The 21,908-nt window shown below is 42.4% G+C and overlaps 1 protein-coding gene across 1 annotated transcript; it reads right to left on the bottom strand.

Moving 5' to 3' along the window:
- Window positions 1-7,994: 7,994 nt before the first annotated feature.
- Window positions 7,995-20,907, bottom strand: CDK20 (cyclin dependent kinase 20). The gene is made up of 9 exons (XM_089509677.1): window positions 20,753-20,907; window positions 18,566-18,648; window positions 18,182-18,295; window positions 16,647-16,835; window positions 16,392-16,513; window positions 16,072-16,134; window positions 14,867-14,990; window positions 14,453-14,608; window positions 7,995-8,794 (listed from the first exon to the last, which is right to left on the bottom strand). Exons 2-9 carry the CDS (start codon window positions 18,638-18,640, stop codon window positions 8,606-8,608), a joined length of 1,032 nt encoding a protein of 343 aa, XP_089365803.1. The 5' UTR covers window positions 18,641-18,648; window positions 20,753-20,907; the 3' UTR covers window positions 7,995-8,605.
- Window positions 20,908-21,908: the final 1,001 nt, after the last annotated feature.

The raw sequence follows: 21,908 nt of genomic DNA, 5'->3' as shown, positions 1-21,908 counted from the left end.
ATATATCCATCAGTTAGGGGATGGGAAGCCAGTAGTGTAGGTATTGTTTGGTGTTGTTGTTTAGTAGTATTTAGAGTTTTATTGTTTGTGCTTGTGTATTTTAGATATACAGATAAAACATGTGTATGGTTGTTTTTAATCTTTAATATATTTTTAAAGATTTTTTTAAAGACAGGCAGACAAGTGGACAGATATCCTCTACCACCACAGCCATGATGGCTAAAAAAAACAGATGTTATGTTGAAGTGTGAATCATGCATAGCTGTATGTATACAAAACATAATGTAGCAGACTGGTGTTAAAACTTCTCTAGCTTTGTCGCAATGGTAAAAGCAAGTGGGAGAGTGGAGTCACTTTTCCTCTGATGTAAAATTCAAGTGAATGTGGCAGCCAGTTCTCTGAAAAGCACCTTATCTCTGGGGCCAGATAATGTGACAAGAAACCCCAGACGGTCAGGGATGATGAGTACATCACAACCATTTTGATCTCCACTTCTTCTGATGGTCCCTAGAATTGCATGGACTGAGCATTGTTAAGATGTAACACAGTTTTTCGCAAAGGCAAAAGAGCTCACCAATGGCACAACTTTGCCATCTCCCACCAATTCAGGACTAGTTGTATAAATAAAAATATATACAGTAGTACATGCGAAAATACATTTTCTGGGTCAACCATTTTCACAGCTTTCTTCCATTTGTGTGTGTAGTACAACAGGAGAGGTCCCTGCCCTGAGAGCCTTACAAATCTAAAATCCAGCTCAGAGCGAACAGCAGAAGAAAGAAAGAAAAGGCAGGGATGAAAGGGGTAAATGTGGGGCTGATTCAGTTCCATGTACGTACTTTAGCCTGACTACCAGGATGCGAGATATTTTTGGCATTCCAGATGTCATGGACTACAATTCTTCCAATCCCTTATCATTCACAATGCTGGGGGAAGTTTTAGGCCAAAACACCTAGAAGGCAAGAAGTTCTTCCATCCCTTTTCTAGAAGTGATATCGCACTGGATTTTTTTAGCTAGGGATATGTCGTCTATCAACAGAGATAAAAAGTGATGGCTGGAATCCTGTATCAGGCAGTTCATTGAGTATTGAAGTTAGTTAACTATTAAGTAGTTAAGCAGCTAACTATTATGTAATTAAGTAGTTAAGTTAGTTAACTATTAAGTAATTGAGTAATTACGTTCATTAACAGTTAATTCATGTTCATTAACTAAGTAATCCTGCATGACTCTCACCCAAAACCTGATGGAAACATCATTCATCTGTATGCCAGTCTTTAGCAGAGTGGACCTTCTTCTCCCCTTGCAGCTGACGACCAATAAAGTAGGTTTGGGGAAAGTTACAATTGTGGCAATAGTATCACAATCATGACTCAGTAGTGGTTGTGAAAATGACACAGTTGCCAGACGTGCTCACCCATAACTGTTGCATATTCACAATCATTACCGAGTCACGTTTTTGACACTATTGCCACAATCATAATTCATCCCTCCCCCCCCTTTACTGAGCATCAGGTACATGGAAGAAGGAGGTCCATTCTGCTGGTAATTGAAGTACAGATGGGTGATGTTTCCATCATGTTTGGGTGAGGTAGAGACAGGAGAGGTTCCCTAGTATACTTAACAATTCTATATACTCATGTATAAGTCTAGAAATTTTAGTTTAAAAATTGACTCCAAAAAAACCCAAATCGACTTATCCATGGGTCAATGTAAGCACTGTACTTCAACTCTTATTTAAAAAGGAACCATTCCCCAGTGAAAGGCAAGAATGTGATGTGTCCTCTGCTCTCTCGTCCATCCAGCCTTTAGTGTGAACACAAACATTTATGCCTGTTGGGATTTTGTAAGTTCTTTGGCATCATTTTCCTTTGCTTCATCCTTTAGATCCTTTGTTCCATGACCCTAAGTTTAACCCTTAATTTATCCTCGGGTCATGTCAAAATCCATATTTTTGGCCCCAAAACCTGCCCTTGACTTATACATAAGGTCGACTTATAATCAAGTATATATAGAGTAAGTAGGCAATATAGGATTCTGGTCAACAGTTCCATGCAGGGCTACTCATCAAGTGCACCGAACGAAAGCAAAGCTCGGCCAAAGTCAGGCCCATTTCCTTCTGTCTGCCTTCCTCCTTTGGACTGATCAGGCCATCCACAGTCTCTTCCTTCCTGTTTACTTTAGGCCTTCCTCCTTCTAAGTTTATCAGGTGCTTTCCTACTTCTTTGTCATGACCAACATTAAATAAAACAGCTCCACAATTAGTGGGTGCTGCAAGTTGGAGGTCTCCTATTGCTACCAATCTGAAGGCATTATGCAGCGATTCTGACCGTAACAGATTTTTCTGTATGTAGAAATGGAAGGTGGGAAAACATGGCCAAGTTACAAATGGGAGCAAGAGCCAGCATGGCGTAGGGGCTTGAGTGTTGGGCTATGACTCTGGAGACCAGCATTTGAATCCTGGCTCAGCCATGTAAAAGTACTGGGCATGTAAACCCACTATGACTTAACCTTGGGCAAGTCACACTCTCTCAGATTCAGAGGATGGCAATGGCAAACACTCTATATAGAAACTTGCCAAGAAAGACCTGCAATAGGTTTGCCTCAGGTAGGGTTGCCATAACCCGGCTGCAACCGGGCTTTTCCCGGTTTTGGCGGCACCTGCCCGCTCACATCACGGGTGCCGCCAAAAACCGGGAAAAGCCCGGTTGCAGCGGGGTTGCGCTGCAACCCATGGGGCCTTGCTGCCCTCCTCCTCTTTCACCTCGCATGGCCGCGCGGAGGAAGAGGAGGACAGCGAGGCCTTGGGCGGAGGAGGCGAAGGGGGAGGCGGCGCCTCCTGCGCGCGGCCGCACCACCCTCCCCACCTCCCTGCGGCCCCGCGCCCTCCTTCTCGGTCTCCGCGGAGGCCAAGAAGGAGGGAAGGCCCTGGCGATCGCCAGAGGCTCCACGCCTTCCTTCTCAGTCTCCTCGGAGGCCGAGAAGGAGGGAAGGCCCTGGCGATCGCCAGCGGCCCCGCGCCCTCTTTCCCGGTCTCCGAGGAGACCGAGGCCTCCGCAGAGGCCGGGAAGGAATGTGTGGGGCCACCAGCGATTGCATTATGAAATGTAGGACATGTTTTTTTTTTAAATGGAGGCTCCATTTAAAAAAAGTGTCCTACATTTCATAATTTTGTCCTACACTTTTCCCGCTTTGGAGGTCCTGAGTTATGGCAACCCTAGCCTCAGGGTCACCATAAGTCATAAACAACTTGAAGGCACACAACAACAACAACAACAACAACAACAACAACAAAAGAAATGGGAGCAGTGATGCAGTAGTAAATTTTGAAGTGCAGTCCTGTAAGAGAACTGATTTGGTAGCTTTACTCAGTCCAAAAATGCAGTCAGTTATGCTGACTTACAACAATCTCTACAAGTTTTCATCTCTACAAGAAGCAGGCTGATGTTCTTGCCACTGTACGACCAAGGACAAATCTGCACTGCAGAAATAATGCAGTTTGACGCCTCTTTAACCGCCATGGCTCCATGCTATGGTATTCAGGAATTTGTAGTTTTATGAGATATTTAGTCTTCCCTGTGAGACAGCCCTGGTGCTACAACAAACTACAAATCCCAAAATTACATAATATAGAGCGATGACAGTTAAAGCAGCATCAAACTGCATTATTTCTGCAATGCAGATTAGACCCCAGTCGCTCCAAACAAGTTGGATTGCAAATTGTATAGTTCATAACTGCATACTGTTGCAGGGAAAATCCACTTCTCTTTCAGCTACTGTGACCAAAATATGACAACTTCAGTTTCATCATGACGCCACTCATATTGTCTGGATCTGTGGTGAAATTCAGTCAATGAGATGGGAGTATGTCTGTGTATAATAATAAAAATATCACCTGGAAGCCTCTTGTGTCTCCATTTTGGTTGATTATTACATGACAATATTTACGTTCTGAGAGCCTTTGTAGTATAATAGTTTGAGCACTGGATTATGACTCTGGAGTCCAGGGTTTGAATCCCTGCTCAGCTGTGGAAACCCATTGGTTGACCTTGGGCAAGTCTCTCTCTCTCAGCCTCAGAGTAAGGCAAAGGCAAACCCCTTTTGAATAAATATTGCCAAGAATCCTACATGATAGAGTTGCCGTATGTCAGAAACAACTTGAAAGCACACTACAAAGTTAAGTTCCATTGATTTCAACCAGACCTGAGCTCAATTAGCTCTCTCTGCATAGGGACTCTCATTTTTTCAGTATGGTGTACTAGTAAAAGTCTTGGAATGAGGTTGGGTTTTAATCCCCACTAAACCATATAATTCACCCAGTGCCCCCGGGCCTGTTGCATTCTCTCCCATCCTGACATACCTCAGAGGGTTGTTGTGAAGATAAAGTGAATGGGGAGGAGTGCCATGCATGTTACCTTAACCTCACTGGAGGAAAAGAAGATACAGATGCTACTAACAAACAATGAAGCACGCTTATGACTGCACTTGATTTTAGTTTCCAGTTTGTGACTCAGGAGGGTTGCCAGATCAGTCCTTTCCCAGGCCCTGAGATTTCAGCACCAAAGCCTGAAACTTAGGGACATCCCTTTCTGATATCGTGTCCCTAGAGATATTAAAAAGGTGCTCTTACAACCCTTTATTGTCACTAAGCATGAGATATGAAACGTCAAGCACAACTGCAAAGAGTTACGTAATTCATTTTTTTAAAAAATAAAGGCTAATAAATGAGAAAAATGTATATACAAGAATACTTTTTGAAGTGGTATTCTTGCTTTGGGATCTCCCTCCTTCACCTTGAAGATTGGAGACAAGGAGTCAGACCTTGAGATCTGGAAGCCTGTGTGTATGAACTTTCAAGTTGCCTTTCACTTATGGCAACCCTGTTTCACAAGGTTTCCTTAGGCAAGGATACTCAAGAGATGGTTTTGCCAGTTCCTTCCTCTGCCTACAGCACATTGGTGCTCTCCCATCCAAGTAGTAACTTGACCCTGCTTAGCTTCTAAGGTCAAACGGGATCTGCTGCCTTTAGGATATTTCAGCCAGCTTTGGAGTCCAGTTATAATCTGTATGTTAATTGTGCCCATTCTTCAAAGAAACACAAAGATCCGACAGTAGAGTGGGATGCACTGGGAGTGTGGACCCTCCCTCCCAGCCCTCTTAATGTGAACAACAAAGTTCAAGCTCAGAGCAACACAACTCCGCAACAACCAGAAAGTGTTTAAATAAGATGCAAGAACTAGCCAAGAGGAAGACTGCTACCACACTGCAGAAATAAAGCAGCAACTGCCATGGCTCAATGCTGTGGAATTCTGGGATGTATAGTTTCATGGGGCACTAGAGCTTTCTGATGGGGAGGCTGTTTCTCACAAAACTATGAATCCTAGAAATCCATAGCATTAAGTCATGCCAGTTGAAGTGGCATCAAACTGCTCTGTTTCTGCAGTGTGGCAGCAGCCAAAGACTCTTGGCTAACAAGGACTAGGTGCACAAAACAAAGCCATGTGAGATGAGATGGATGACTGCCGGCAAGAAAGAGAAACCATCAAGGACTGCTTTGCCTTCACCCTCCCAATACCCCAGGCCCCACCCATTCGGCTGGAAATAAGCAGCTAGTCCATGATGCAGCATGATGAGCTGGCAGAGATAACCCTTATCTCCAGAGACCAGGCAGGGCAAGTGGCGGAAAGGGCTCTGGGGCCTGTTGTAGACCTGGCTCTGCATAGCAGCCTCCAAAGGAGGCGAATGCCAACTGAGCCTGGCCGCAGCGTGGCGTTGCCCCACTTGCCCCACCCTGGTCTGCTTCTTTGATTCCCCTCCCACAAATAAAACTGAAACTTCTAGTTTTTAGTTTACAGCTTGCCTATCTTAAATATACACATAGAAAAAACCCAAAGCTTGGAAACATTTTAGACTACAGTCCCTACACTGCTTTCCGATCTGTACTTGACTCTCTTACTGGCTGCATATTAACAATGCAGTTTTTTACTGGTGTACAAAGCTTTTTTTAAATTGATATACAAAGCTTCAAACATCTTGAGACCAGGAAATCTGGCAAACCATAGTCTTTTTTATCTGACAGTCAACTCTGTTAATTAAGTGACATCCCGCCTTTCTGCCAACACACAATCCAAGGTGGCGTACAACATTTTGAAAGCACAATACAATAATAAAAAATGGTTGAAGCTGAAGAATTCTATGATGCATGAGTCATTCGCAGAAAAATGGTTTCCGTTCTTAGGTTACATTAATATTAATTTTTGTATTGTCAACCCACTATCCCATCCTTTAGAACTTTGGAAAGATGTTGTGAATGAGGCTATAACAAAGTTTAAAGTATCATTCCTGTATAATCCTTTGCTGCAGACTTCATCCCTAAAATCCTCGGTTAGCATCCTTACTTAATCATTTTTTCTTTTTTACTTTCTGCTTCATTGTGTTCAATTCTTGTTTATGCATTTCTTGTAACCTTAATTGTTACTATAGTTTGTAATAATCCGTGTGAAACTAATATGCGCGCGCGTGTGTGTGTGTTTTAAAAACTGTCAATATAGAAGTTAAAACACAATTTTAAAACACAGGGAGACTGGCCCTGCTCTCCTTTTGCTGGGAGGCAAAAACTTTTATTTTCAAGCATAATTGTTCCCAGGTACATGAGAAATCCACCTAAGTCCTGAGTAGCTAATATTTACTGTAAGTGCTGCATTTTGACAGGGCCTTAGGGAGAGGTTCTAGTAGGCTCTGAACAGAGCCTGGAATAGTTCGTCTTCTGGCTACCACTCTCAAAATTGCCCATCCACTAAGGCCAGTGCGATTCTAGGATCCATAGTCCAAGAAGGTAATTTTTCCAAGCTCTGGGTATACAGATTCTGGTGCTTCCTTTCACACCTGTGCCTTCTTTCCTTTTGTTAATTTCATTCTGCCCGCTTTGCAGTTATAAATGAGTCTGCATAGCACTGGTGTCTCAGATGAATTATTATTGCTGCTTCAGTTAAATGAAGTTTGTTTCTAAAATGTCAAATATGACCACCTTCTAAGATCAAATCATTGAACCACATTCTTTTGTGTAACTTGGACAACTTTTTCCCCCTGCTTAAGATGAACTGGCAGATGTTGACTTAACTGGCTTGAGAAAGGATAGGTTTTCCCATCCAGTAAAACTGGAAATAACAATTGCACCCCAAGCTTTGTAGGGTCAGAAGACAACAGAATTGTTTGGAACAGCATTCTCATTAACACGGAGTCACACATATGGGAAAAACTGTACGTCCAAGATGAGGATTGACATCCCATTCAGCAGTTAATTTGGCCTTTTTCCCCTTTGAGAGGACTTTTGGAAATTCTCTTCATTTATTCTTGTCCCTTCCCCACCACAAGATCTCTGCTTCATCATCAGCAGAGTCAATGCTCTGGCTGCCACCAGCCTGGTCTCTCCACTCTAAGGACTCCCTAGGCACAAGAGATCTGTCCAGGCATGCTCTCTGAGGAGAAGAAAGGGCCACCATAGCTCTGTAGAAAGCTGCCCAGGGTGAGGTCCTTCTTCAGTTTGGCACTATGTGAGAGGCAGCTACAACAGGAAAGCAGCACTGGTGGAACTCTCGAGAACAGCCACCATTGTGCCCCTCCTAAGGTGGACACCCTCCAGGAATTTATAACAGATAGCTCAATTCACCACCCTTCCCATTTTGCTTCCTAAGGGATTCTACAGTAAGTGATTCCCATTTTGCTAGCTAAGGGTTTCTATATCTAATCATATCTTCATGGGAAGTCTGATTTTGGTCAGAGTTTATACATAAGGTAGGGTTTTAAACCATACCAGGACATGAAAGCCTTAATTGTGATATTTGATAGAGCGAAGCTGATATACTAACGTGCTGTTAACAGCAAACACAGGTCCCAGCAAGCCCATTGGATATCACATCTCTGACAAAACTGACATTGATCCAAAGAGTTCACAATAGTCATTTCAAGAAAGAGTCCAGGAATTGTATTCACTGTTACCAAGGATTTAATTACAAAACTTTACAGTGCTGCACAAAACCAGCACCTTTACAAAACATCAGAACAGCAAGAGAGAACTGAAACAGCCCAGATGCCCTGGAAGATCCTTAAATGAGTGGGGGGTGGGGGTGGAAAGCCCCATGGTATCCATCTGTGCCAACACTGGTTTCATGAAACAAGGAATGTATTGGCAAGGATACTTTTTTTCTCACTTGCTGCCATTGGGCAGACAGCTGCCTATGCAGAGATCTGCCAAATACCACAATGGGCAGGACTTCTCTCTCTATGTGCCTCCCCCACCCCCCATATTGTAGCATGGCAACTCTGATTTGTCCTAGCCAGCACAGCCACCTGAAGGTAATGGGAGTTGAGGTTCAACAACGTACAGAAAGCTGTTCATCCTCCATGTCTGCTTTACAACCCGTGTAAAGAGAAACTCAGGGCATAAGCAGCTTCTTCTTTATGTCCTGCTGCAGTAGCAGCTCTACCCACCTTAAAATTTCTCTTGTGGCCCCATCTTCCTTGCTGTATGGCCCAGTTCCCCTTCAGGGCGAGCCAGCCTCCCACATGAAATAGAGCACAAGTGTGCAAGCAAGAAAGATCCCTTCTTCATGCGTCAATCACATATGGCGCCACAAGCTCCAGGTCCACGAGAGACTCTTCCAATGGCTGCTCGACGTGGAAGTCACGTTGATGTTGAGGCCCCTGACGGGTCTTTTTGCCCCCACGCTGGGGAATGGGCAGCTCTGAATGATGGGCAGGCAGCGGAGGGGTGAAGAAATATGGGTGCAAGAGGGCCTGGAGAAGAAAAGGAAATAAGAATGGTCTTATTTACTCTGCCTTACCTATTCCACTTATTCAGTTATTCCATCCCCAGTTTTTCTCTGACACAATATTGTGCAACACTGTGCTAACCATGAATATGTTAGGGTAGGTTTAGAAGTACAGAAGACCAAATCTACCCTTTTTGGATCAGTTATTGTTGTTTACCATATGCAGCATGAAATCTTTGATATCTTCCCCTTTACAATGATTGAAATGACACACTTATTTGTCCTGGGGATGTCAACTGTCAGTCCTTGAAGGATGACTCTGTTGAAGAACCACCTTTATTTTGGGGGCACATATAAATGATTTTAATTTGATAAATTGTTTAGCTGCATGTTTAAAAATAGCTGATATAGTTTTACTGGTATTTTTGCATGCATTTTAATCTGTATTGGCTTTACTATTTTATAAGCCACCTTGATTTCCAGTACTGGGGAAAGAGGAGGATGGAAATGAGTAAAATAACACATTAAAATATATATAATTTTTCCATATGCTAAAATGTTCAGTGTTCTAAATCTCCAGTTCACTAACATATAGAAATTTAGAATTATTTTGGCCCTTACATTGTTGGAGGATCTGGATAACTGCATCTTTAAAAATAAGAGTAAGTAATTCAGGGCTGTTCAGATGTTGTTGCTCTGCAAGACCTATAATCCTTTAAGGAACAAAGCTATTGTGGGAAATAGAGGGAGTTGCAGTCCAATATCTAGGAGGGCCACAAGGTATTGACCCCTGGTTTAAATATATGGTGGCAATCAAGGCAATGGGAAAGGTGTCGTCTCATTCTCTTGCTGGTGAAAATGCTGTCCAACTAAGGCTGCATTTCCACGGTGGAAATAATGCAGTTTGACACCACTTTAAGTGCTTTAGCCCCATCCTATGTAATACTGTAGTTTTACAAGTCATTTAGCCTTCTCTGTCAAAGAGTGCTGATGCCTCACAAAACTCCAAATCCCAGGATTCTGTAAGAAGGAGCCATGGCAGTTAAAGTGGTGTCAAACTGCATTATTTCTATAGTGTAGCTGCACCCTAAAAGTCACAATATTCACCCTAAAGGCACCAGATCCTGTCTGATCTTGGAAGTCAAACTGGGTCAGCCTTGGTTAATGCTTGGATGTTTTGTCCTGTGCTTTTAAATTGTAAGTTGCTTTGAGTCCCAATTTTGAGAAGAAGTGGGATATAAATAAATTTGTTGTTGTTGCTGCTGTTGTTGGATGGGAGATTACCAATTAATACCAGGTGCTGTGGGCTATGTTTCAGAGGAAAGAACTGACAAAACCACCTCTGAGTATTCCTTGCCTAAGAAAACCCTATGAAATTCATGGAGTCACCATAAGTTTACAGGTGACTTGAAAGCACATATAAAGAGAGAATGAGAGAGAGAGAAAGAGAGAGAGAGAGAGAGAGAGAGAGAATCAAGAGTGCCCTCTGGTGGCACTTTGGAATTTTGAAATGCTTCTCCCAGCCTTTCAGTGCAATCCTGACACCTGGCAGAATGCAGGTATTTTGAGAAAGACAAGTCTGAATCATGATTTTTATTTTTATATTTTTGGAAGCCTGCACTCCTCAAACTCTACCAGGGTGGCTGTGATCCGTTGGTGCACAGAAGTCTCTGAGCATCTTGCCCAGTTTTCCTATCGTCCCCTCCTTGCTTTCCGTGAAAGCACAAGAGAGGGAGGCAGGTGCCAGCAAGGGGTTAGACCTAAAAGAACTGCAGTATGTGGTTCCATGCTAGGACTACTCCAGGCACTCAAACTACACTTGTATCTGCCTACTTTCTGCTGCCGTGGTTGTGTGCTTTCAAGTCATTTCCAGCTTATGGCAATGCTAAGCCAAACCCATCATAAGGCAATAGCAAGTACATTTCTATACCGCTTACCGATGTACTAAGCGGTTTACAAAGCGTAAGCTAATTGCCCCCAACAAGCTGGGTACTCATTTTAGCAACCTACAGAAGGATGCCAGGGTGAGTTGATCCAGAGCCCTTGGCTGGTACTGAACTCACACCACTGTACCTCCTGGGTTCCAGGAGGTTCCGAGGAGATTTTCCATTGCCTTCACCTGAGGCTAAGAGAGTGTGACTTCCCCAAGGTCACCAGTGCATTTAATGTCAAAGCTAGAAACTGAACACTGGTTTCCAGAGTCATAGTCCAACACTATGCCACGCTGTTCCTTAGCCTACAGGGGATATTTATTTTAAGTATTACCTTTACTATTTACATAAAGCATTTTTAGCTTAAGGTAAAAAGACTCCTTGGGGGCATTCCCACTTGCGATTTAAAACGAATTTAAATACAGCGGTTCGTTTTAAAACGATTCAAAATAAAGCAAGTGTTATCCCGCTTTTCAAATCGCTTTATTTGTATTGTTCCCATTTACGTAATGTTTTATTTTAATTCGCTGTAATTGACCCTGTTTCCTTCCCATTCAAGGATGAATCGGTGTATATTTAAACCGGTTTTGTTACTTTTTCGTTCACATTCACTTGTTTCGGCTGTCAATCAAAGCGACGTCATCATGACGTCACATTAATTCGGAGTAACATACACCGATGTAGCCTGTACCTGCGTTCCCACTACCTGGCTGTTTTTAATTCGTTATAAATTTCACGGTGTTTTTTTAAAAGAGCCAATCAGGAGGTGCTTATTCGTCCTCTTCTGTGTCTCCCCATATTAACTGCCATAACTCAGTGCTAGGGAATCCTGGGAATGGTAGTTTATTATGGCACCAGCACTCTCTGGCAGAGGAGGATAAATGTCTCACAAACACAACAAACACAACCATCCCATAGTTCCTCTGGAAAGAGCCTCGGTTCCCCAAACTCGCTTTGGCCCCCCCCCCCCCCCCCATGGGGAGAGAATCTTTGGGAAAGATTGTTCCCTGGGCTGTCTTGGGAGCCATGAAGCGGGGATGTCCTGCAAAACCCATCCCATAGTTCCTCTGGAAAGAGCCTTGGTTCCCCAAATTCGCTTTGCCTGCCCCACTGATCTCTGGGCTGTCCTCCAAAGCCCATCTGGTGCTCAGGCAGAGGTGAAAAAGAAAGAATAGTTAAAAATGGTGTTCAATGGCTCTCCTCACACATCGGTCTATGAATGAGGAGCAGAGGGGAGGTTGCAATCCACCGGAGGAAAGGCTATTATGCGAATGGAAGAAAATGGCGCCAGCAATGCAGAAAGAAACCAAAGAGGGTGACACCCCCAGGCCAGCCCCTTGAGCGCTGCTCCTCCCATCCTGTGGAACCCGAATCAGATGCCGAAACGTTCTCATTTAAATACCGCGATTCCTATCTCGGATCAAGGGATAACCCGGGGTAAAACCTATTTTTTTTTTTGCGCCGGTTTATAGGCTTCTGATCCGGGTTAAATGTTACGATTCGAATCAGATTCGAATCGCAGTGGGAACGATAGCAGGTTAATCTAGAACTGTTCTAGAGTTAATTCGGGATTGAGTGGGAACGATACACCTTGGATTCAATTTGTAAACTGGTGTATAAGCAAGTGGGAACGACCCCCTTGAGTTGCTTATACACAATTGATAAACACAAGAGAGGTTCTCCCGACCATCAATCTAAAAAAGGTACAGCTGAAAAGAAAAAAGGAGAGAGTGGAACAAGCAAGTACTCTTTCAGCTGGCCTTACATTTAACCATATCTCTTTCTGCTGCTACCTGCGATGGTTGGTTATGGTGTTAGGGAAATAGGTTTTTAGTGAGCCTGGTAGCACTTTGCAATGGATATTGACAAATCTGGCAGATTCAGGCTAATCTAAATGTGCTTTTGCTCAGGACTGCACTGCTTGCGACCAGTGAAACTGAATGCAACCATGGTTTGAATCAAGAGATGGCCAACTGCAATAGGAGGGCCATTTTTCAGCCTGCAACCAATATGACTAGAAGTGATGTCACATCACTTCTCATTTCATTTTCGGCCATAGGGATGTTTTTAAAGGTGTCTGGAGATCTTGGTGGTTCCAGCAAAATTGCCATGGTTTATGGATATTTTAAGCCTTTTTTTTTTTCCTATTTTGGGATAAAAAACTGCCTTTCAAAAGATTTTTGAAGGCTTTGAGAAGTTTCTTCCACTACAAAATGGGGCTCAAAGGGCCATGTACACCCCATGGAGTGCACTTTCCCCACCTCTGTTTTAAATTGTTGGAAGATTTTTGCATTCTATTTCCTCCTCCTTAGATAGATAGGGATTTCCTGCATACAAACTCCCCCAACCACCCCCACCTCTCTCTCTCTCTCTCTAATTCAAACTGACCATATAATTTAGATCACTCCCCCTTTGGGAACCTACAGACACTCTCAAAGGTTTTCAACTGAACTGCATGTTCTTCATCTTCCTCTTCTCTCAAACTTTCTTTGGAAAGTTGGTGAAATAAAGATTTTTTTTTACCTGAACTATTCACTAGCTAGATTAGGATATAGCTTATATAGATTAAAGCCATTAGTAAACTTTTGTTTGAACTATAAGCTACTTGTGTTGTTTTTAGAGTCAGTCTCAGTTCTTAGGGAAGCATAGGGGCTATACAGACCGGTGCTTTGTGCCAGCCTGTGTGTGCGGTGAAAGATGAGTGTTCGCATGCTCCAAGCCTTCACCACTCTGCTGGGGTGCCATTTTGGCACGTGCTCATTTACACACATCAGGCGCAGCGCTCAAACGGCGCAGCGCAGAAGAGGCGTCATCATGGCGTGCCAGCGCACATATGATACCTTTTCCGGGATGCAAGAAGAAGCCGGCTAATGGCGGCTTCTTTTTGCGTCGTGCGGAGGTTGGATCACTGCTGCAGCGTGTAGTTGTCACAGCAACGATCCAGGGCAAAAAGAAGCAGCAGGATGGCACCAAACTGTACAGCCCCATAGTTAGACAAGAGCACATTTCTGCTACTCTGCTGATTTAAAACTAGACCCTAACAGGCTTGGCTTTGACATTTTTGAAATTTAAATATTTTTGTTTCCTTTACAAAAGTTGAAACCATAGGTTTTGCTGCCTGCCTGGGAATGCAAAAACAAGTGATAAGCTTAGTTTAGCTGCACTACCTGTCATTCTGACTCCTCTTGACCACTATGGGAAGGAGGAGTCATCATCCCCACTACTCCTTCCTCTTTTAGTGTTCAAGAGCACCTAGAATGAGTCCAAAGCTGCTGCCATACTACAGAAAAGTTTGATACCACTTTAACTGCCATCACTCAGTACTATGGAATTCTTGGCTTTATAGTTTGGTGGAGCACCAGAGTGCTCTGACAGAGAAGGCTAAATATCCCATAAAACTACAGTTCCAAGTATTTTATAGCACAGAGCCATGGCAGTTAAAGTGGTTCAAACTGCTTTATTTCTGCTATGTGACACCAATCCACTTTCACAGCTGATCAATGACCAGGGAGACAGGCCTGCATCCTGCAGACCTCAGCTGTAGTGCCATGGCCTTATGGAAGGAGGTTATGGGCACCTCCTACTGCAAGTCTGAAAAAAAGACGCATGTAACCCCCAGTTCCACCTGTGCACATCACCAACATGATGCCCGCCAATGTGTCCTATTATTTGCTTATTACACCCTGCAACATTCTAGCATCAACAAAGCCCAGCTAGGGACCTCCACAGGTCCCACTGCACATTCCCCTTACCTGTGCTGCCTGCACACGCTGTTTGGAAGGATAGACCAGGAACTGTTTCAGGAGCTCCACAGCTTGTGGGGAAGCATCAGGCACTACTTGCTCCAGAGGAATGGGCAACTTCTCTTTGAAGGAGATCTTGTTGTAATCAGGCAACTCAGTGATCTCCTGTCCCAACAAAAAGAGCCAGGATGAAAACTGGGAAGCTTGTCTCTCACCCTCTTTCACTTTGAAAGTGCCATATTTCCCTCAGAGGAATAGCCTCAGCTCCAGTCTTTGTAAATCAGGGGAGGGAGGGAATACAGCTACTTTCAGATTGCAACTCCTTCACTAACAGTGCTGCCTAACTCTGATGGGAGTTGCAATGCAATGATATCTGAAGGGCTGCTTGATTCCCACCCTGGATATAATCACAGCTAAGCTCACCGGCCAGATCTTCTGGTTAGGTGTCCCAAGCACTCGCAGGACACAACATAGCTGCTCAATATCATTCTCTCCAGGAAAGAGTGGAGAATTGTTGAGAAGTTCAGCAAAGATGCAGCCCACGGCCCTGGTCAAAAAAGATTGAGAGAGACAGAACCCTAGTTCTTGGGTTCAAACTAATGTAGTTTGAACTTATATAGTCTTTTTCAGGGACTTTTCAGAATATGTATATATTTTACAAAATACTGTGGAATCTGTTATTTTTATATTCAATGGCCCTGTTTTAGAGAGTGTTTTCATCTCCAGTGATTTCTGCTGGAGGTTATGCATATTTCTAATATGAAAAATAATGTATTCCTATGTGATTTTATGGGATATAGTTAGTGTTCTCCTGTCTTTTAATAACTATATGTATACCTATAGGTGTATTTGTGTTTGTTTCCCGCCCCCAAAAGAATGCCTTTTTTCACTGAGGCTGAAACATGTTAAGCTTTTTTAAAAGACAAATACACAATTGACCATCTCGGAGCATGTGGGGCTTGAATCCTTACTAGTTTCAAACTGGATTCTTTGTTGTGGCTTTCTCCAAAAAAAAATCTTATCCCTCTGTGGGTGTTAAAATTTGCTTACTTTTGTATACTGAAGTCCTTGAGAGGGAATGGAAATTGTCCAAAATTGCTTACAGAGCAATTGGTCTTTCTGAGGATTCAGACAGGGCTATTCTGCAGAAAGTAAACTGATTTTGTTGCTATGGCTTTGCCTCCAGCTGTGAATCATTTGACTTTCAAAGTGTTTAGTATGCTCATAAATCCATGACTCTTAATAAATGTGCAGGAACGCTATAATTGTTAAACTATGTTACATTTGTAGAATAAATCTGCTCTCAGTCTCTTCTTGGGCTCTAGTAAACTTTTGCTCTACTTGTGAATGAAGAATTTCGGTCTGACTCAACCCACTGAAAAAAACATCTGGAGTCCAAATAATAACAGAAAGGAATCGAGCAAGCATTGTTAGAATGCTGGCGATGCCTCCATTACTCATATACTTAATTAGGCATGAAATCCAAAATCATCCCCCTTTCTTTGCTTACCACTGCAGTTTTAATAGGGTGGGATGATTTTCCAAGCTCAAGAAAGCATATCCATGAAATAACCATAGGAATGGGAGAATCAGGGCCTTACAGCGAAAGGAAGGATAAAGATACTGACCACAGATCCACACCTTCATCGTATTTCCGAGCGCCATATAGGAGTTCAGGAGCCCGATACCACCTCACAGACAAGAAAATCACAAATGTCACATCTCTGAGGATATCCAGACCCCATTTATCTCTAGCATTCCCTACCCACCAGACTCAGTTCTTCTCACACAGCCTATGTCACAGCTCCCAGCATTCTCCTGTTCCAGTACCATTAGTCTCCACAGCCTTCTATCATCCAGACTTCAAGAGTCTTGGAATAAGAGGTGTGCTTTAGTGGGAGCTGAATTTCCTCTCTTTCACTTAATTCCCCTGTCGATCCCTATTCACCTGGTGGCTACTTGGTGGCTATAGAGCCTCTCTCCATCACTGGTAAACACTCTGGCCAGACCAAAATCAGCAATTTTCAGCTGACCCGTGGAGCTGATCAGCAAATTGGCTGGTTTCAGGTCCTACAAAGAAAAGACAAAAATTCAGAAAATGTGCAGATGTTAAGGAGTGAAGATGTAAAGTGGTGGATGGAACAAGAGAAGTAACATGGGACCCTGAGGGAGAAGTGAAGTGTCAGACTAGAGTGAGGTTTACCCGGTGCATGATGGAGTTGGCATGGCAGAAAGCCACTCCCTTGAGCAACATAAGCATGTAGCCTTTGACTTGGGCCTCAGTGAGGGGATGTTCAGAGTTTCGGATCACCTCAGACAGGTCAGACAGCATATATTCGAACACCAGCACAAACCCTGTGCCATGGGGGAAAACATCCTTTAGTTTCACCACCTAAGGAGAGAGAAGAAATGACTTGACAACAGTTTTGTGGCCTTAAAAGTCTTGTGCCAAAGAGACTAAAAGCTCCAAATCAGGAGGCCCCAAGTTCAAATCATACCTCTTCTACGTATATGCAAACCAAGTGACCATAAGCAAGCCATTATCTCAGCATCAACCCTTCCACCAGCTCCAATATTGTGCTCTCTGACTCTGCAAAGTCATGTTTCATGGGTACATATTTGCATAAAACATTTTTGAACACTTGCAAGCACTTAATAAAGGCTAAGGTTTATTATCTGACCCACATTGCCAGGGTCCCCTGAGCTTTGAACACAACAATCATTTTCAGAAGAAATTCTGAAATGCTGTAACGAATAAATTATGCATACTGGCCAGATGTGGCTGAATGGCCAATTGGGTTTTGATGGCTCCTATCTTTTCTTTGCAGAGTTTGGAACTATAGAGACAGGTTCATGGCTCCTGTTAAGTGCTGGGATGAGATGGCAAGATATGTTACATGTAGAAATTCCAGCTCCTGAATATAGCAATTTCCCCATCTTGATCCTATTTTCATATAATATGGTAGGAGATAGAGAGTCTTCATGTCTTTTCTGAACTGGATTTAAGGTTTGTTGTAGAGCCACAGGGAGATTTTTGAAACCATAATTTATTGCATCCCCTTCCAATAAAATTGGAACCAAGAAGAATTTCAGAAATCTTGCCTATGTTCCCAATGCTCTGAATTAATAGGGGGAAAGTAGCTGACCAACTTCATCCTGGAGCAGAGCAAACTATGCTAGTTTCATCATAGTCCCTGAAAAAGTCATGAGAGAGAGAACTAACTAATGTCAGTCTCACAGCCAGAAATGCATCAGCATCCTGCTTCATACATTTTGAACAAGGACATTTATTTTCCACAGCTGCACAAAAACTCCATATGGTGCAAAAAATATTTTGCCAATGGAGATATACAAACTGTAAAGAGCAGGCAATTTATCCAGATCTACCACTTTTCATAAATGTTATTTGCATCACATTATGCTAAGGTAGAACTCCAGAACCCATGAGTTAAGAAAATGAAAGGATTGTAACATCAACCCACCTCCAGCCATCAGATACAATTTGGTTCCAAGTCTTAAACAACACCTTATCCAAACTACATCTTCCCCACATCTATCTGTCTAATATGGTGGTTGGAAAATTGTGATCCTCAGATGCTTTGGACTTCCACTTCCAGAAGCCCCAAGTCATCATTGCCAGCAGTGAAGAATTATGGGAAGTGGAGTCCAAAACATCTGGAGGACTGAAGGCTCTACAACTAATGTACCTGCAGGCAGACATCTCAACAGGCTACTCACATGTTGGTTTTCTTCAATCTCCTGCAGGGCTTTGATCTCCCGAAGCGCTTGGTTGGGAATCCCATCCTCCAGCTTCCGGAGAGCCACCTTCTTCAGGGCGACTGTTTCCCCAGTCTGTCAAGAAAGAGAGCACAGTAAAAAAAACACAAAAATAGCAAGTTCCCATTTGTGGCTGGTTAAAAAAAACCCGGTTCTTTTGAATAGAAATCCCCAGTTCCAAAAGAACTGGGTTAAATGGGTATTTTTGCCAGCCCCCCACTAACTGCATTGAGTCTACTCAGTGCCAGTGTGAACAACCCTAAAGAGGTGTTCTTCTTTTCCTCTTCCAGACTCTGAGGAAAAGGGTACAATGTCAGCCACAGGTGCAAGAGGGATTCCACTTACTTCTATGTTCTTGGCTTTAAAAACAATGCCATGGGCCCCTTCACCAATGCGACCCAGGATGCTGTATTGGTCCATAGTGGCCCCTAGGAGTGGAAAGGGGAAAGAGGTCACAGTGCCTTCTCAGTGGTGTGACTCAGCTTGCAGTACTTGTTATTACAACAAGGTAGAATTGAACAGACATGTCAGTAGTCTATTTTGCAGAATTTATTTAACTCTCTTGCAAGGTCACCTAGTTCTATAGTTTCAAATGAGGTTATTTGTCAAAACACCCAACAAAAGAACTTCATTTCTGTAAAGAAATACACACAAGACATTAAAAGCGTCATCACAGAATTACATTTCCAATAGCCATCACATTACATATATACCTTTCTTTTTCCTCCTGTTAACTGAAGGGAGACTACACAGATCTTCCCTCCACCAACCTAGCCATCACAAGAATATGTAATATACTTGGAAGTGTACACACACACACACACACACACACACAGAGGGATGGAAGAAAATTAAGTGTCAACATCAATACAGATGGAAGAAAGCATATATGTTTGAAATATGTGAAGTGTGTATACACACATTTATTGATGGAAGACAATAAGGTGTCAACATCAATATATAAAGAAGCTTATATGTATGTAATATATGTGGAAATCTCTATACACACACACACATATATGGATGGAAGAAAAAGTGTCAACAATATATGAGGAGCATACATGTAATATGTAGAAGTGTGTATATACATGCACACATACATGGATGGAAAATAATAATGTGTCAGCGTCAATATATATGGAGAAAAACATTATGTAATATATATGGAAGTGTGTATACACACATACACATATATGGATAGAAGAAAATAAGGTGTCAACGTCAATATATATGGAAGAAAACACATATATGTAATATATATGGAAATGTGTATACACATATATAGATATAGGGATGGAAGAAAGGTGTCAGTGTCAATATATATAGAAGAAAACACACAGAGACACATATGGAAGTGTATGTATACATACACACACACTACATGTGTATACAATATATATGGAAGTGTGTATGCATAGACACATATAGGGAAGGAAATAAGGTATCAACATCAATATATATGGAAGAAAACATATGTAATATGTATTGAAGTGTGCATGCATACACATATGGATGAAAATAAGGTATCAATGTCAATATATATGGAAGAAAACATGAATGTATGTAATAAATAGGCTCTGGAACGGCCTGCCGGATGAGATCCGTCAATTAACATCTTTGGACAGCTTCAAAAAGGCTGTCAAGACGGATCTCTTCAGGCAGGCCTTCCCAGACTGAAATATCCCGGCCTCAGGATCTCAGGATTTCCCCCTCCTCAGTAATGTCTCCAAAGCCCCCTTTTCTTTAGAACTGAAGTTGCAGTGGTTTATTGGTTGGTATTATTTTGTTTAATTTATTGTTATTTTAACTAGTTATTGTGGTTTTAAATTAGATATGTTGTTTAATTACTTTTTAAGGGGGGAGGGAAATAAATTGTTTTTATGCTGTATGTTATTTTAATGCTGTAAACCACCTGGATTGGTTCGCCACAGGGCGGTATATAAATAAAAATTTATTATTATTATTATTATTATAAATATGGAAGAGCATATGTACACACATAGATATATACGAATAAAGAAAAATAAGGGATCAACATCTATATATATATATATATATATATATATATGGAAGAAAAGATATAGCTATGTAATATATATGGAAGTTGGTATGGGCACATATATATGGATGGAAAACAAGGTGCCAACGTCAATATATATGAAAGAAAAGATATATCTATGTAATATATATGGAAGTGTGTATAGACACACACACATATATATATATGGATGGAAAACACTAAAGTGTCAATGTCAATATATATGGGGGAAAGTATATCTGTGTAATATGTATGGAAGTTTGTATAGACACATATATATGGATGGAAAAAAATAAGGTTCCACTGCCCATATATATGGAAGGAAACACAATATATATGGAAGTGTGTATAATACACACACACACACACACACACACACACACACATATATATATATATATATATATATATATATATATATAAATGGATGGGGAAAAACAAGGGGGTCAAGGTCAACAGGAGCCCCACTAGGCAAAGCCCCCAGTCCTTTCTACCTTTGCTGCTTCCCCCCAAACAGTCCTTCTCTTGGGAGCTCCCTTCAGGGCCTGGGAAGAGGGGCTCCCCTGCACTTCCTCCCACTCTCTGCTTGGGACTCCGTCCTTTTGAGAACCGCAGTTGTGGGGATAACCCAATACAACCGCCTCCCCTCCGCCTTCCCGTCATGCACCGCTCTCCCAGCCACAGCCTCCTCCTCTAGAACCTAGGGCCAAGGCTAACGGTTCTCCAATAACACTTCAGGTTCCTTATCCCAAGTTGTTGACTCAAACCCTTTAAGGGATTTTGGACTTCATCTCCCAGAATACCAGGCTATTGGCCAATATGGCTGAGGCTTCTGGGAGATGAAGTCCAAAAACTCTTAAAGAGCCCACAGTTTGGGGACTACTGCCTTAAAGCATCCCTAGTGAGTCCAGCCTATTTTTGCATACTTTTTAGAACCCCATTCATTACATTGTTATTGAACAAGAAAGATAAATAAAGGTCCAGAACACACTGCAGAAATAATCCAGTTTGAGGCTGCTTTAACTGCCCTGGGAATTGTAGTTTTATTGTGGCACCAGAGCTCTCTCTGACAGAGAAGGCTAAATGTCTCACAAAACTACAGTTCCCAGGATTCCATAGCATTGAGCCAGGGCAGTTAAAGAGGACTCAAACTAGATTATTTATGCAGTGTGTATTGGACCCTTATCCAGAATGCCTGGGGTTTTTGGAATATTTTGGAATTGTGGATAAAGGAGACTCAACCTGTATATACTCTTCATAGAGTTATTAAGGTGTTAAATGCCTCAAGCAATGTCTAGAAAGATAGCTAAATGTTACTCCAGATTGAAATAATCCAGTCTGACACCGCTTTAACTGCCCTGGCTCAATGCTACAGAATTCTGGGATTTGTACTTTTCCTGAGACATTTAGCCTTCTCTTTCAGATAGCACTGAAACTACATTTCCCAGGATTCCATGGCACTGAGCCAGGCCAGTTAAAGTGATATCAACCTGGATTATTTCTATAGTGCAGCAGATGCAGCTTCAGTCTTTTGCACTAAAAATGAAAAACCTTGCAGCACCTTAAAGGCGAAGTGGGGGGTCATAAGGGCCCCCTTGAATGCTGGACTGCAACTCCCAGTAGTCCTAATCATCATAGTCCATGTTGAGG

Source organism: Sceloporus occidentalis, unplaced genomic scaffold, assembly GCF_023333645.1.
Source record: "Sceloporus occidentalis isolate IW3139 unplaced genomic scaffold, rSceOcc1.0.p SCAF_1, whole genome shotgun sequence".
NCBI lineage: Eukaryota > Metazoa > Chordata > Lepidosauria > Squamata > Phrynosomatidae > Sceloporus > Sceloporus occidentalis.
Note: the sequence above shows the minus strand (reverse complement) of the source record. Positions and strands in the feature narration are given on the sequence as shown.

Excerpts from the sequence above, each read along its gene's own strand:
- CDK20 (XM_089509677.1), bottom strand. The coding sequence starts at position 18,640 with ATGGACCAATACAGCATCCTGGGTCGCATTGGTGAAGGGGCCCATGGC. Across the intron at positions 16,514-16,646 it reads CCAACTCCATCATGCACCGG|GACCTGAAACCAGCCAATTT; the intron begins GTAAACCTCACT and ends TTTTCTTTGTAG. Across the intron at positions 8,795-14,452 it reads AGCGTGTGCAGGCAGCACAG|GCCCTCTTGCACCCATATTT; the intron begins GTAAGGGGAATG and ends TTTCTTCTCCAG.